At 41.9% G+C, this 14,662-nt stretch overlaps 1 protein-coding gene across 1 annotated transcript in view; it reads right to left on the bottom strand.

The window, feature by feature from the left end:
- NOXRED1 (NADP dependent oxidoreductase domain containing 1) overlaps positions 1-14,662 on the bottom strand; it is a 31,744-nt gene that overhangs the window by 10,285 nt on the left and 6,797 nt on the right. Inside the window, exons 3-6 of the mRNA XM_009212037.4 lie at positions 8,722-8,915; positions 2,386-2,566; positions 1,646-1,797; positions 823-1,045 (exon numbers count right to left, since the gene is read on the bottom strand). Coding sequence (XP_009210301.1) covers positions 823-1,045; positions 1,646-1,797; positions 2,386-2,566; positions 8,722-8,915 — 750 coding nt within the window. The remainder of the gene's footprint in view (positions 1-822; positions 1,046-1,645; positions 1,798-2,385; positions 2,567-8,721; positions 8,916-14,662) is intronic.

The raw sequence follows: 14,662 nt of genomic DNA, 5'->3' as shown, positions 1-14,662 counted from the left end.
TACTGGTCCAAGTGTGCAAAGTACAGGAATGTTCAAAGCAGGCCGGGCGCAGTGGCTCACGCCTATAATCCCAGCACTTTGGTAGGCCAAGGCGGGCGGATCACTTGAGGTCAGGAGTTGGAGACCAGCCTGGCCAACATGGCGAAACCCTGTCTCTACTAAAAATACAAAAATTAGCCGGGCGTGATGGCACACTCCTGTAATCCCAACTACTCGGGAGGCTGAGGCACTTGAATCACTTAAACCCGGGAGGCAGAGTTTGCAGTGAGCCGAGATTGCGCCACTGCACTCCAGCCTGGGTGACGGAGCAAGACTGTGTCAAAAAAAAAAAAAAAGTAAAAGTAGCCCGTAATGCAAAATTGGGGATAGGACGAGGAACTACATCTCTATCAAGTGAGACAGGGTGAATAAATTTAATGAAATAAATGTGTCTGGTGGACACCTAGGTAGCTGCTCATAAATGAAGTAGCTATGATTGTACTAACATAGAATGGTAGCTGTGATACAGTAAGTACAAAAGCAGAATACATAGTTCCCATGCGTCTAACACTGTATATATAGGAATAGATGTGCATATACATTATAACAATATAAATCTTTGTAAATGCATAGATAAAAATATAAAAACTGTTAGAGGTGAAATCTATGAAACAGGATTTGGAAGGCAAAGGACGACATTTACTTTTCCACTCTTTGAAATTCTTTACAGCAAGGTATGATTTTTATCAGTGTTTAAAGAGAACATGAAAGGATAAAAGAAAAAAGCATTAACTAAGCAGAGTCTGGGAGAAATGAGAATGGCCAGCTGTCTGATGCCCTTACCTTTCCTGAGACAAGTTCTTGCCATAGGCTTTGCTGACAAAATCTGTTATTTGAAACTTTGGGCAAGATGCTGTGTCTTTCCCACAGTCTTCAAAGTGCACGGAGAGAAAGAGTTCACTCAGAAGCTGCAGCACTTGGGAGTGGGCCATGTTTCTTGCTGTGCATATGTTTAGGGCCGCATAAAACACTCCCTCCAACCACTTGATCTTGAGGATTATTCCCCCTACACATCAATGAGAAGGTAAATACCAGTTAGCACCACCAAAAATGGTTGCACAGAACCTAGAATAAACCCCTGACAGTGAATAGCCACCTTTTTGAATAGCCACCTTTTTTCCAAGACAGGTTGGTAATATGAACCACAAGATAAACACGCCTTCCTGAGCCACAAGCCCTACTTGTGCCCTTTATAACACATCATGTGTTGACCATCCCAAAGGCGGACAGATACAACTAATGTAGACATTGCTAATGGTAAAAAGTGTCTCTAGAATAGTCGTTGCTAATAAGGAGAAGGAACTGGAGAAAACTGCAAGATTAGAACAGGGAAAAGCCATTTTAGTCCAACATTACATCCTCCTATTGAAATAAGCTATCTCCTCTTTTGGTTTTTAGTTTGTCTTTAACAAGTCCAAATGATCAGGCTTCTCAGCTCTTCCTAAGTAGCTCTCCTGCAGTACCTTGTGCCTTACACACACACAGACACACACACACACACACACACACACACACACAGAGAGAGAGAGAGAGATTTAATAAGACAGCAATGGGCCAAAAGGAAAGTAATTTTCAAAAGAATGCCAGAAATATGTTGAGCCATGACCAGCAGGACTGTAGGGACAGGTAGCTTGAAGAATCGTAGGATCTTGGAGAGCAGCTATGACTTTCTTATTGGCCCCCCAGATGCTGACAGAATCTTCACCATACTGATACTGAGGCCGCAAGATATTGGTGTGGTTCAACAGTAGTTTCAGCCTGGAAGTAAAGCCAAGACAGGGAGTGCAATGCCAGGACTGGAATAAATGACCACATAACCCACTGTGTTTACATCCAACCCATAAACAGACTCCCCCACACAGCTCAGAGATAAATGCGGGTCTGGGTCTGTGCTGAGAACACTAATTAATTGGACTGTTCATCCACCTAACAAATCCTTACTTATTGAATGTTATGTGCCAGGCACTGGGCTAGAAACTAAGTGTGCAGAAATAATACTTGACACATACTTTCAGTAACTTTTCATGTTATTGACTGATGATTTCTCTTCTCACTGATGCATAAGGAGAATACTTCAGTGTTCAAGTAATGGGAATAAATGTTCTATTGCAATTGTAAACCTTTGTACAGCAACAAAAATGGTTTGTGGGTACTATTTGTGGGTAAGCAGGGAAGTTACAAAGAAGATTGGCTAACTATGTTCTTCTACAGATAAAGTTGCTTCCCCCTTATTACTGGAAATGACCAGCTCTAAGAGGTAGGGGCTACAGTGGAGGTGGGAGGCAGAAGTCAGAGATAGGGAGACAGAACAGTTGTGCCAGTTCCGTTCTCACCCTAACAAGATACCTGGGTAGTGGGACAGCAGCTACAAAGCTGTACACAATGCTGGTCTTCTCAAGGCTGGTGTGAATTTCTACGCAGATATTAGGCAGCTGAGATGGCAAGCAGCAGAGGAATATCACGTCGGCCCAACTCACCAGATCAGCGTTATGGTAAAAGCATTTGATTCCCAGCTTCTGGAGCTCACCTGGGAGGGAAAAAGGAAGACAGAAAGAGCACAGTACTAAGGAGTTTGACCTGAACATCAACTATGGGGAGAGGGTGATCATTATTTTAGCTCAGTAAATCAACCCAAGTCTTGTTGCTCCATAAATCAGAAGATATTCCTTCCTACAGGACTTCTAAAAGCCATGCAGCAATGCCCTAACTCTAGTACTAAAGCAGCAGTAGTAGCTGAGACTACAGGCACGTGCCACCACGCCCAGTTAATTTTTGTATTTTTAGTAGAGCTGGGGTTTCACTGTGTTGGCCAGGCTGGTCTCGAACTCCCATCCTCAGATGATCTGCCCATCTCGGCTGCCCAAAGTGCCAGGATTACAGGTGTGAGCCACCACACCTGGCCTACAATTCATCTTTGTCTTACTTTTAGATCAAGTGCTAGAATATTTCCGATTTTTTTTTTAAGACAGGGTCTTGCTCTGTCACCTGTGGTGTGATTACGGCTTACTATAGCCTCAACTTCCTGAGCTCAAGGGATCCTCCCACCTCAGCCTCCCAAGTAGCTGGGACCACTGGTGAGTGTGACCATGCCCAGCTAATTTTTTTATTTTGTGTAGAGACAAGGTCTCACTATGTTGCCTAGGCTGGCCTCAAACCCCAGGACTCAAATGATCCTCCCACCTCCACCTCCCAAAGTTCTGGGATTACAGGCATAAGCCACCATGTGCTGCCCAGACTTTTTTTTTTTAGGAAGAAAAAAAAATTTCAGAGAAGCCTTTTACTCCAATGTACTGCAGGATAACCATGTGTCAGATAATATACAAAGTACTTTACAGTGTCTAAGGTGTAACCCCCACAAGGACCTTATGAAGCAGAAATGAGTAGCAGTCTCATTTTACAGATGAGGAGACTGAGGATTCAAGAAATCATGTGACTTTTCCAAAGTTACAGAGCTGCTGGCTTGAAGTGGTGGAAAAGACTAGGAGAGTGGAAGGTATAAATCAGAGGCTGAGAGGAGTTTGCAAATATTTAACAGTTTCTGTAAAGTATATACAAATTAATTTTATTAGGATATTTATAAATGAAGAAAGACTGGCAACTCATGTAGTTGCATAAAAACACTTACTGGTAGTTCATTTTTTTTTTTTTTTTTTTTTTTTTTTTTTTGTTTAGGCTAGAGATGGGATCTCACTATGTTATCCAGGCTGGTTTCCAACTTCTGGCTTCAAGCGATCCCCCTGCCTTAGCCTCCCAAAGTGCTGGGATTATGGGCGTGAGGCAATATGGATTTTCAAAAGTATAAACCTAAAGTGTACATTCACATCTGGTGATATGTCGTAAATGTCATTGGAAAACAGAATATAACAGACATTGGCGAGTGACTTCTTATGTTAACCACTGAGAGTACATGGCAAATGTAATGCTGCGGTTATCTAGATACTGATAAACCTGGAAGAAAGATGATTTGGTTTGGCTGTGTGCCCCCACCCAAATCTCATCTTGGAATTGTAATCCCCATGTGTCGAGGGAGGGACCTGGTGTGAGGTGATTGGATCATGGAGGCAGTTTCCATCATGCCGTTCTCATGATAGGGAGGGAATTCTCACGAGAGCTAATGGTTTAAACATGGCAGTTTCCCCTGTGTGCTCTCTCCTCCCGCCTTGTGAAGAAGGTACTTGCTTCTCCTTCACCTTCCACCATGATTGTAAGTTTCCTGAGGCCTCCACAGCCATGCAGAACTGTGAGTCAATTAAACCTCTTTTGTTTATAAATTACCCAGTCTCAGACAGTATCTTTATAGCAGTGTGAAAACAGACTAATACAACAGGACAAAGTTTACAAAACAGGCATATCTATCATTCTCTCATGTGTTGTTCTCATTCTTTTCATGTGCATAGAAGCTGATGTTGAGCATTTTGAATTCTTGTTTCCTTACACAACACACACTGACATTTTACAACTATAATTTTATTCTAATAAATACATTGCTTTGCAAAGAATATATGTACTTTGTTGAAATATCACATATATTAGTCCTATTGATGGGATAAATATACCTTGACTGGTAAGATTTTTTTTTTTTTTTTTTTTTTTTTTTTGAGGCAGAGTCTTGCTGTCATCCAGGGTGGAATGCATGGTGCGATTTTGGCTCGTTGCAACCTCTGCCTCCTGGGTTCAAGCAATTCTCATTCCTCCCCTGTAGCTGGGATTTGAAAGTATGTGCCGTCATGCCCGGGTAATTTTTGTATTTTTAGAAGAGATGGGGTTTCGTCATGTTGGCCAGGCTGGTCTCAAACTCCTGGCCTCAAGTGATCCACCTGACTCAGCCTCTCAAAGTGCTGGGATTACCAGCGTGAGCCACCATGCCCAGTTGGTAAGATTTTTTTCTAGTTTCCTTAGGAATATAGGAAAAAAAAAAAATGGCCAGGTGTGGTGGCCTCACTCCTGTAATACCAGCACTTTCGGAGGGTGAGGCAGGGGAGACTGGTTGAGCCTAGCAGTTTAAGACTAGCTTCAGCATTACAGTGATACCCTGTCTCTATTTATAAAACCAAAAAAGAAAAAAACATTACAAATCAATAAGAAAAATAAACCTTGGCATGGTGGCTCACACCTATACCCCAGTACTTTGGGAGGCTAAGGCGAGTAGATCACTTGAGGCCAGGAGTTTGAGACCAGCCTGGCCAACATGGCAAAACCCCATCTCTACTAAAATATTATACAAAAATTAGCTGAGCATGGTGGTGTGTGCCTGTAATCCCAGGTACGTGAGGGGCTGAGGCATGAGAATCACTTGAGCTTGGGAGGCAGGGAGGTTGTAGTGAGCCGGGATCATGCCACTATACTCCAGCCTGGGTGACAAAGTGAGATTGTGTCTCAAAATAAATAAATAAATAAATACATAAATAAAGTAAGAAAAATATGGGTACTTCAACAGAAAATATGGTCAAAAGCACCTCAAGAAAATATGACATAGTAATAAAACCTAAGAAAATAAAACTCTTCTAGTGATTAATGAAAGACATATTAAAACAAGAAAATAATGTAAAGCATATTAAAATGGTGATGTTAAAAATGATCCCAGCACTGACCAGGGTGTAGTGAAATGGGTATTCTTATGCAATGTTGGTAAAAAAGTATACCTGAAAACCTTTTGGGAGGTCAATTTGAAAAAATACATTAGAAGTTTCTTTAAAAATTACAGATACTTACCACATGACCCAGCCATTTCACTGCCTGGTATTTACCCAAGAAAAATGAAAGTAGTTGCCCACATGAACACTCATATACACGTATTCATGGCAGCTTTATTTGTAATAGCCGAAACTGGAAACAGCTTAAGTAAACCAAGTGAATAAACTGTGGAATAATCATGCAAGGAAATACTACTCAGAAATAAAAAAGGATATTGATACATAAAAAAACTTGGATATATTTCAGCTGGGCATGGTGGCTCACACCTGTAATCCCAGCACTTTGGGAGGCTGAGGTGGGAGGATCACTTGAGGTCAGGAGTTAGAGACCAAACCTGGCCAACATGATGAAACCCCGTCTCTATTAAAAATACAAAAAATTAGCTGGGCATGGTGGTACGTGCCTGTAATCCCAACAACTTGGGAGGCTGGGGCAGGAGAATCACTTGAACCTGGGAGGCGGAGGTTGCAGTGAGCCGAGATTGTGCCGCTGCACTCCAGCCTGGGCGACAAGAGTGAGACTCTGTCTAAAAAAAAAAAAAAAAAAAACAAAAAAAAACCTTAGATATATTTCAAACAAATTATGCAGTGTGAAAGAAGTTAGACTAAAAAAACACTATAAACTGTATGATTCCATTTATATAAAACTCTAGAAAATGCAAACTAATCTATGGTGACAGAAATCAGATTGTTGGTTTCCTGGGTGGAGAGCTACAGGGAAGTGGACAGAAAGGGATTACCAAAGACAAGGGGCAACTTTTAGGGGTGATGGGATACGTTCATTACCTTGTGATGGTTTCACAGGAGTATACGTGCCAAAACATCAAATTGTACACTTTTAACTGTGTGCCATTTATTGTATAGAAATATTTTAGGGCCGGGCGCGGTGGCTCACGCCTGTAATCCCAGCATTTTGGGAGACCGAGGTGGGCAGAACACCTGAGGTCAGGAGTTCCAGACCAACCTGGCTAACATGGTGAAACCCTGTCTCTACTAAAAATACAAAAAAAAATTTAGCTAGTCATGGTGGTGTATGCCTGTAATTCCAGCTACTGGGGAGGCTGAGGCAAGAGAATTGCTTGAACCTGGGAGGCAGAGGTTGCAGTGAGCTAACACTGTGCTCTCCACAATCTGCACTCCAGCCTTGGTGGCAGAGTGAGACTCAGTCTCAAAAAAAAAAAAAAAAAAAAAAAAAAAAAAAAAATTTAATAAAGCTGTACCAATTCTTTGACCTAATAACTTTATTTGGAAAATTATGTACAAGGAAGTTCAACTAAATAAGGTACAGTTAACATAAATTATAGTACATCCATACTTTGGGATACTACACAACCTTAAAATCTTTTTTTTTTTACATTAATCTCTTACTAATATAATTAACATTTTAAATCCTGAGATGAAAACAGAGCAAGGAAGAATGGTGTAGGGTGTCTGGTGGTCTCAGCCACTGCTGGGCACAACTACAAAGTCTGTGCATCCAAACACCAGGTACAGCAAGCACACCCTGCTAGGGAGAAGCAAGGGAGTGTGCTCAAAGCCTGCTGGGGTAACCTGCTACTGTGGGAAAGTGGAGGGGCTTAAAATCATTATTTCTTATTGATTGATTGGTTGAGACAGAGTCTCACTCTGTCGCCCAGGCTGGAGTGCAATGACGCGATCTCAGCTCACTGCAACCTCCGCCTCCTGGGTTCAGCCTCCTGAGTAGCTGAGACTAAAGGCACCCACCATAACACCTGGCTAATTTTTGTATTTTTAGTAGAGACTGGGTTTCAACATGTTAGCCAGGCTGGTCTCAAACTCCTGACCTCAGGTGATCTGCCCACCTCGGCCTCCCAGAGTGCTGGGCTTACAGACGTGGGCAAATCATTATTTCAAAAAATGTTAAAAGAATATGAGAATATGCTCATGATACATTATGTAAAACAAGCAGAATACAAACAACTATATATAGTGTCAATTACTGATATAGAGAAAAGAAAACATGGGAAAGAAATGATAACCTGAGTAGATTATAGGTAGTTGTACCCTTCCTTATAGACAAATTTTCTATAATATGCATATTATTTTACATTTTTTATTATTGAAGTATAATTTACATATAATGCAACACACAGATATGAAGTATATAGTTTGATCAGTTTTGACAAAAGCATACACCCATTTAACCCATACCTCTCTCGAGATATAGAACATTTTCATCTCCCCAGAAAAAGTTCCTTTGGGACTTTCTCAGTCCATCTCCCCAGAAGAAATCATTGTTCTGATTTCTATCACCATAAATGGAATCATTACAAAACCTTTTTTTTTTTTTTTTGAGACGGAGTCTTGCTCTGTCGCCAGGCTGGAGTGCAGTGGCGTGATCTCAGCTCACTGCAACCTCTGCCTCCTGGCTTCAAGCGATTCTCCTGCCTCAGCCTCCTGAGCAGCTGGGACTACAGGCACGCGCCACCCCGCCCAGATAATTTTTGTATTTCTAGTAGAGACAGGGTTTTACCATGTTGGCCAAGATGGTCTCAAACTCTTGACCTTGTCATCTACGCACCTCGGCCTCCCAAAGTGCTGGGATTACAGGTGTGCCCACCGCGCCCGACCACAAAACATTTTTTAAAAGCCAGTAAATGTCATTTTTAAAAACATAAGGCCAACTGCAAATGCCTGGAACTGTATAACACCCAACCAGACCCTAACTGATTCAGTCAGAAGATCTGAACTCTGTATGGAAAGCTTCCCTGTATCAAAGATCCAGAAAGATAATTCACCACCAAGGGCACAGGGAGGAGAGATGGATATAAAACATATACATGGAGAAAAAAAGTTGCTTTAAAGAACAAGAGAGAAAGTCATGCTTCTAACCTTTCTTAGGTCTAGCAAGCTGAGAACTCCACACGCTGTATGCAAGGACTCCTCTTTGGAGGACCCTTTCAAAATGGCTTTGTTGACACCTACACAGCACAACCAAGCCCCCTTTCTCCCACACACCGCTGCTCACCCAGAGCCTCTGGCCTCCGAGTGGAGATCCGCAGGCTTTCAGCAGGGATGGGGACGAGCTGCAGCAGTGTGCCAGCCAGCTGCTTCCCAAGGTGGCCACCTCCAATGATGCCCACCTTAAACTCTTCAGGAGTGGCTGAATTAAGGGAGTCAATTGAGAGATGTCTGGAACTTTGATTCTCATTTAATGATGCTCTGGAGAATGAACACACAGACACATACATAACATAAATACGTGCACACACTGTAGTTTTTTTTTTTTTTTTGAGACAGAGTCTTGCTCTGTCACCCAGGCTGGAGTGCAATGGGGTGATCTCGGCTCACTGCAAACTCTGCCTCCCAGGTTCATGCCATTCTCCTGCCTCAGTCTCCCCAGTAGCTGGGACTACAGGTGCCCGCCACCACGCCTGGCTAATTTTTTGTATTTTTAGTAGAGACGGAGTTTCACCATGTTAGCCAGGATGGTCTCCATCTCCTGACCTCGTGATCCGCCCACGTTGGCCTCCCAAAGTGCTGGGATTACAGCCGTGAGCCACCGTACCCAGCCTAGTTCTTCTTAACTGTCAATCTCTGATGATTTCTGCTTTGTCATTTAAGGTGCTTGGTGGCACCTTAAGTACTTCGGAGATAAGGCATTTCAACTGTGTGTCATTTATCCAGCCTCACTAGGGAATGAAATGTTCCTCCTGAGTTAATTTTCCAGAAACAAAAGTATAACCCTTTTCAAGGGACCAAAATTTAAAATGTTTTAAATGAACATACTTTGTTACATGTATTATGCTTGTCTGGTTAAACAGTCTGAATATTTAATCATTTCACTGGCTCAGTACACCATTGTGAACAGTCACTATCATACAGCATACTGTAATGTCTATAACACACTGTGGGCCAGTCCCCTCATGTTTTGTTTGTTTCTGTGCAGACATCTGTCAATTTTTTTTTTTTTTTTTAAATCATGGTTAAAAAACACGGGCTGGGTACGGTGGCTCCCATCTGTAATCCCAGTACGTTGAGAGGCCAAGGCAGGTAGATCACTTGAGCTCAGGAGTTTGAGACCAGCCTGGGCAACATGGTGAGACCTCGTCTCTACAAAAAATACAAGAATTAGCGAAGCATGGTGGCGCACACCTGTAGTCCCAGTTACTCCAGAGGCTGAGGCGGGAGGATTGCTTGAACTCAGGAGTTTGAGGCTGCAGTGAGCTGTGCTCGTGCCGCTGTACTCCAGCCTGAATGACAGAGCAAGACCCTGTCTCAGGAAAAGCACACACACACACACACACACACACAGCATGAACTTTACTATCATAACCATTTTTAAAGTGCACAGTACAGTTGTGTTAATTATACGCACATTGTCGCTAGGCATGGTGGCTGATGCCTGTAACCCCAGCACTTCGGGAGGCCAAGGTGGGTGGATCACTTGAGGTCAGAAGTTTAAGACTGGCCTGGCCAACATGGTGAAACCCTGTCTCTACTAAAAATATAAAAATTAGCCCAGCATGATGGTGTAAATCTGTAGTCTCAGCTACTCAGGAGGCTAAGGCAGGAGAATCTCTTGAACCTGGGAGGTGGAGGTTGCAGTGAGCCGAGATCCACTACTGCACTCCAGCCTGGGCAACAGAGCGAGACTCCATCTCAAAAAAAAAAAAAAAAAAAAAAAAAAAGATAGATAGATAGATAGATAGATAGATAGACAGACAGACAGATATAGATACAGATATAGTTGTGCAACAGATCTTTAGAACCTTTCCATCTTGCAAAACTGGAACTCTATATGCTTTTTTTTTTTTTTTTTTTTTCCAAGACAGAGTCTGCCTCCATTGCTTGACCTGGAGTGCAGTGGCACAATCTCAGCTCACTGCAGCCTCCACCTCTCACATTCAAGCAGTTCTCTGCCTCAGCCTACTAACTAGCTGGGATTACAGGTGCATGCCACCACACCCCATGCCCAGCTAATTTTTGTATTTTTAGTAGAGATGAGGTTCTCCATGTTGGCCAGGCTGGTCTCAAACTCCCCACCTCAAGTGATCCGCCCACCTCCACCTCCCAAAGTGCTGGGATTATAGGTGTGAGCCACTGCACCCAACCTGAAACTCTATACAATTTTTCTCTCTCCCCAGCCCCTGGAAACTACCATTCTACTTTGTTTCACTAGTTTAGATATCTCATATAAGTAGAATTATGTGGTATTGTCTTTTTATACATGGTTAATTTCACTTATCATAATGTCCTCAAGCTTCATCCATATGAATTTTTGGATTTTTTTTTCTATCTTCATGAAAAATGTCATTGGGATTTTGATAAGGATTGCAGTGCATCTGTAGACGGCTTTAGGTAGTATGGACATTTTAAAACTAAGTCTTCCAATCCATAAACATGGGATGTCTTTCAGTTTATTTGTGTCTTCCTTAATTTCTTTTAACAGTGTTTTGTAGTTTTCAGTGTACAAATCTTTCATGCCCTTATTAAGTTTATTACTAAGTATTTTATTCTACTGGAGGCTATTGTAAATGTGAATTTCATAATTTCTTTTTCAGGTTGTTCATTAGTGTACAGAAATGCAACTAATTTTAGTATGTTGATTTTGTATCCTGCAACTTTGCTGAATTTGTTTACTACTTCTAACAGTTTTTTTCTTAATGGAATCTTTAGGGTTTTCTACATGTAAGATCATGTTAGCCTGAGCACAGTGGCTCATGCCTGCAATCCCAGTACTTTGAGAAGCCATGGTGGGAGGATTGCTTGAAGGCAGGAGTTAGAGATTAGTCTGGGCAACATAGCAGGACACTGTCTCTACAAAAAAATTAAGTTAACTGGGTGTGGTGGTGTGCACCTGTAGTGTAGCTACTCAGGAGGCTAAGGCAGGAGAGTCACTTGAGCCCAGGAGTTCAAGGTTATAGTGAGTTATGCTCATGCCATTGCACTCCAGCCTGGCGGACAGAGCAAGATTTTGTCTCAAAAACAAACAAACAAAACATGTCATCTGTGAACACAGACCATTTTATTTCTTGTTTTCCAGTTTGGATGTCTTTTATTTCTTTTTCTTGCCTAATTGCTCTGACTAGGATTTCCAGTACTTCAACAGAAGTGGTAAAAGTAGGCATTTTTGCCTTGTTTATGATCTTAGAGGAAAAGCTTTGAGTTTTGATTTTTTTTTTTTTTTTTTTTTGGACGGAGTCTCGCTCTATCGTCCAGGCTGGAGTGCGGTGGCGTGATCTCGGCTCACTGCAAGCTCCGCTTCCCGGGTTCACGCCATTCTCCTGCCTCAGCCTCCTGAGTAGCTGGGACTTCAGGTGCCCGCCACCATGCCCATCTAACTTTTTATATTTTTAGTAGAGATGGGGTTTCACCGTGTTATTCAGGATGGTCTCGATCTCCTGACCTCGTGATCCACCTTCCTCGGCCTCCCAAAGTGCTGGGACTACAGGCATGAGCCACCACGCCTGGCAAGCTTTTAGTTTTTACCATTGAATATGATGTTACTTGTGGGCCTTTCATATATAGCCTTTATTATATCGGGATAATTTCCTTCTATTCCCAGTTTGCTGAGGGTTCTTATCATGAAAAGGTGTTGAATTTTGTCAAACACCTTTTCTGCATCAATTAAAATGATCATGTGATTTTTGTTCTTCATTTTGTTAATGTGATGCATTATATTGATTGATTTTGCATGTTGAATCACTGTTGCATTCCAGAAATAAATCCCACTGGGTCATGGTGTATAATCCTTTCTCTTTTTTTCTGGGACAGGGTCTCGCTTGGTCACCCAGGCTGGAGTGTGGTGGCACAATCACAGCTCACTGCAGCCTAGACCTCCCAGGCTCAGGCAATCCACCCACCCCAACCTCCCAAGTAGCTGGGATTACTGGTGTATGCTACCACACCTAGCTAATGTTTAAAAATTTTTTGTAGAGACAAAATCTCATCATATTGTTGCCCAGACTGGTTTCAAACTCCTGGGCTCAAGTGATTCTCCCACCTCACCGTCCCAAATTGTTGGAATTCAACAGGTATGAACCATTGCACTTGCCATATAAATCTTTTAATAAGCTATTGGACTCAGTTTGGTAGTATTTTATTGAGGAATTTTGCATCTGTATTCACTATGGGTATTGGTCTGTAGTTCCATTATTTTTGTCTGGTTTTGGTATCAGGGTAATGCTGGCCTCATAAAATGAGTTCAGAAGTGTTCCTTCATCTTCAATTTTTTTTGAAAGAGTTTGAGAAGGATTGTTCATTCTTCTTTAAATGTTTGGTAAGGCCAGGTGTGTGGTGGCTCATGCCTATAATCCCAGCACTTTGGGAGGCCAAGGCAGGCAGATCACCTGAGGTCACGAGTTCGAAATCACCCTGGCCAATATGGTGAAACCCCGTGTCTATGAAAAATACAAAAATTAGCCAGGCGTGGCAGGCGCATGTAATCCCAGCTCAGGAGACTCGCATGAACCCGGGAGGTAGAGGTTGGAGTGAGCCGAGATCACGCCACTGCACTCCAGCCTGGGTGAGAGAGCGAGACTCTGTCTAAAAATATATAAAAAATAAAAATAAATGTTTGGTAGAATTTTCCAGTCAAGTCATCAGGCCTGCGGCTTTTCTTGGGAGTGTATTATTATCTTTGAGTCAATCTTACTAGTTATAGTTCTGTTCAGAGTTTAAAATTTTTTTCATGATTCAGTCTTTGTAGGCTGTATGTTTCTAGGAGTTTTTCTATTTCTTTGAAGTTATCCGATTTGTTGGCATGTAATTGTTCATAGTAGACTCTTACTCTTAAGATCCTTTTTACTTCGACAGCATCAGTTTGTTTGTGTTTATAGAAACAGGGCGTTGCTTTGTTTCCCAGGCTGGGATTACAGGCGTGAGCCACCACACCTGGCCTGTGGCATCAATTTTAATGTTTCCTCTTTCATTTCTGATTTTGTTATTTGATTCTTCTCTCTTCTCTGCCAGTTAGTCTAGGAAAGGGCTGTTAGCTCTTATTTTCATTGACTTTTTTTTCCCCATTGTTTTTATAGTCTTATTTTGTTTATTTCTAATCTAATTATGTGCTTCCTTTTGCTTACTTTGGGTTTAGTTTGTTCTTTTTCTAGTTCTTTGAACTATAAAAAGTTACACTGCTGGCCGGGCACGGTGGCTCAAGCCTGTAATCCCAGCACTTTGGGAGGCCGAGACGGGCGGATCACGAGTTCAGGAGATCGAGACCATCCTGGCTAACACGGTGAAACCCCATCTCTACTAAAATACAAAAAAAAAAAAATTAGCAGGGCGAGGTGGTGGGCGCCTGTACTCCCAGCTACTCGGGAGGCTGAGGCAGGAGAATGGCGTGAACCCGGGAGGCGGGGCTTGCAGTGAGCTGAGATCCGGCCACTGCACTCCAGCCTGGGCAACAGAGCCAGACTCCGTCTCAAAAAAAAAAAAAAAAAAAAGTTACACTGTTGATTTGAGATCTTTCTTATTTTTAATGTAGGCATTTACTCCTATAAAGTTTGCTCATGGTACTGCTTTTGTTGCAATCCATACGTTTTGGTATGTCGTTTTCATTTTCACTTAAGATATTTTCAAATTTTCCTTGTGATTTCCTGTTTGATCAATTGGTTGTTCAAGAGTTGTGTTAACTTCCACATATTTGTGAATTTTCTAGTTTTTCTTCTGCTGTTTCTAGTATCATTCTATTATGGTCAAAAAAAAAAAAAAAAAAAAGACGGTTGGTATGTTTTGAATCTATTTAAATTTGTTAGGACTTGTTTTGTGACCTAACGTTGATCTATTCTGGAAAATGTTCCATGTGCACTTGAAAAGAACGTGTATTCTGCTGCTGTTGAGTGGAGTGTTATGCACTTGTCTGTTAGGTTCTAATTGGTGTATTGTGTTGTTCAAGTCTTCTGTTTTCTTACTAACCTTTTGTCTGGTTGTTCTATCCACTATTGAAAGTTGGGTATTAAAAT

The sequence above is a fragment of the Papio anubis genome, chromosome 7, assembly GCF_008728515.1.
Source record: "Papio anubis isolate 15944 chromosome 7, Panubis1.0, whole genome shotgun sequence".
Classification (NCBI taxonomy): Eukaryota; Metazoa; Chordata; class Mammalia; order Primates; family Cercopithecidae; genus Papio; species Papio anubis.
The sequence above is the reverse complement of the archived record's forward strand: the minus strand, read 5'-3'. Positions and strand labels throughout refer to the sequence as shown.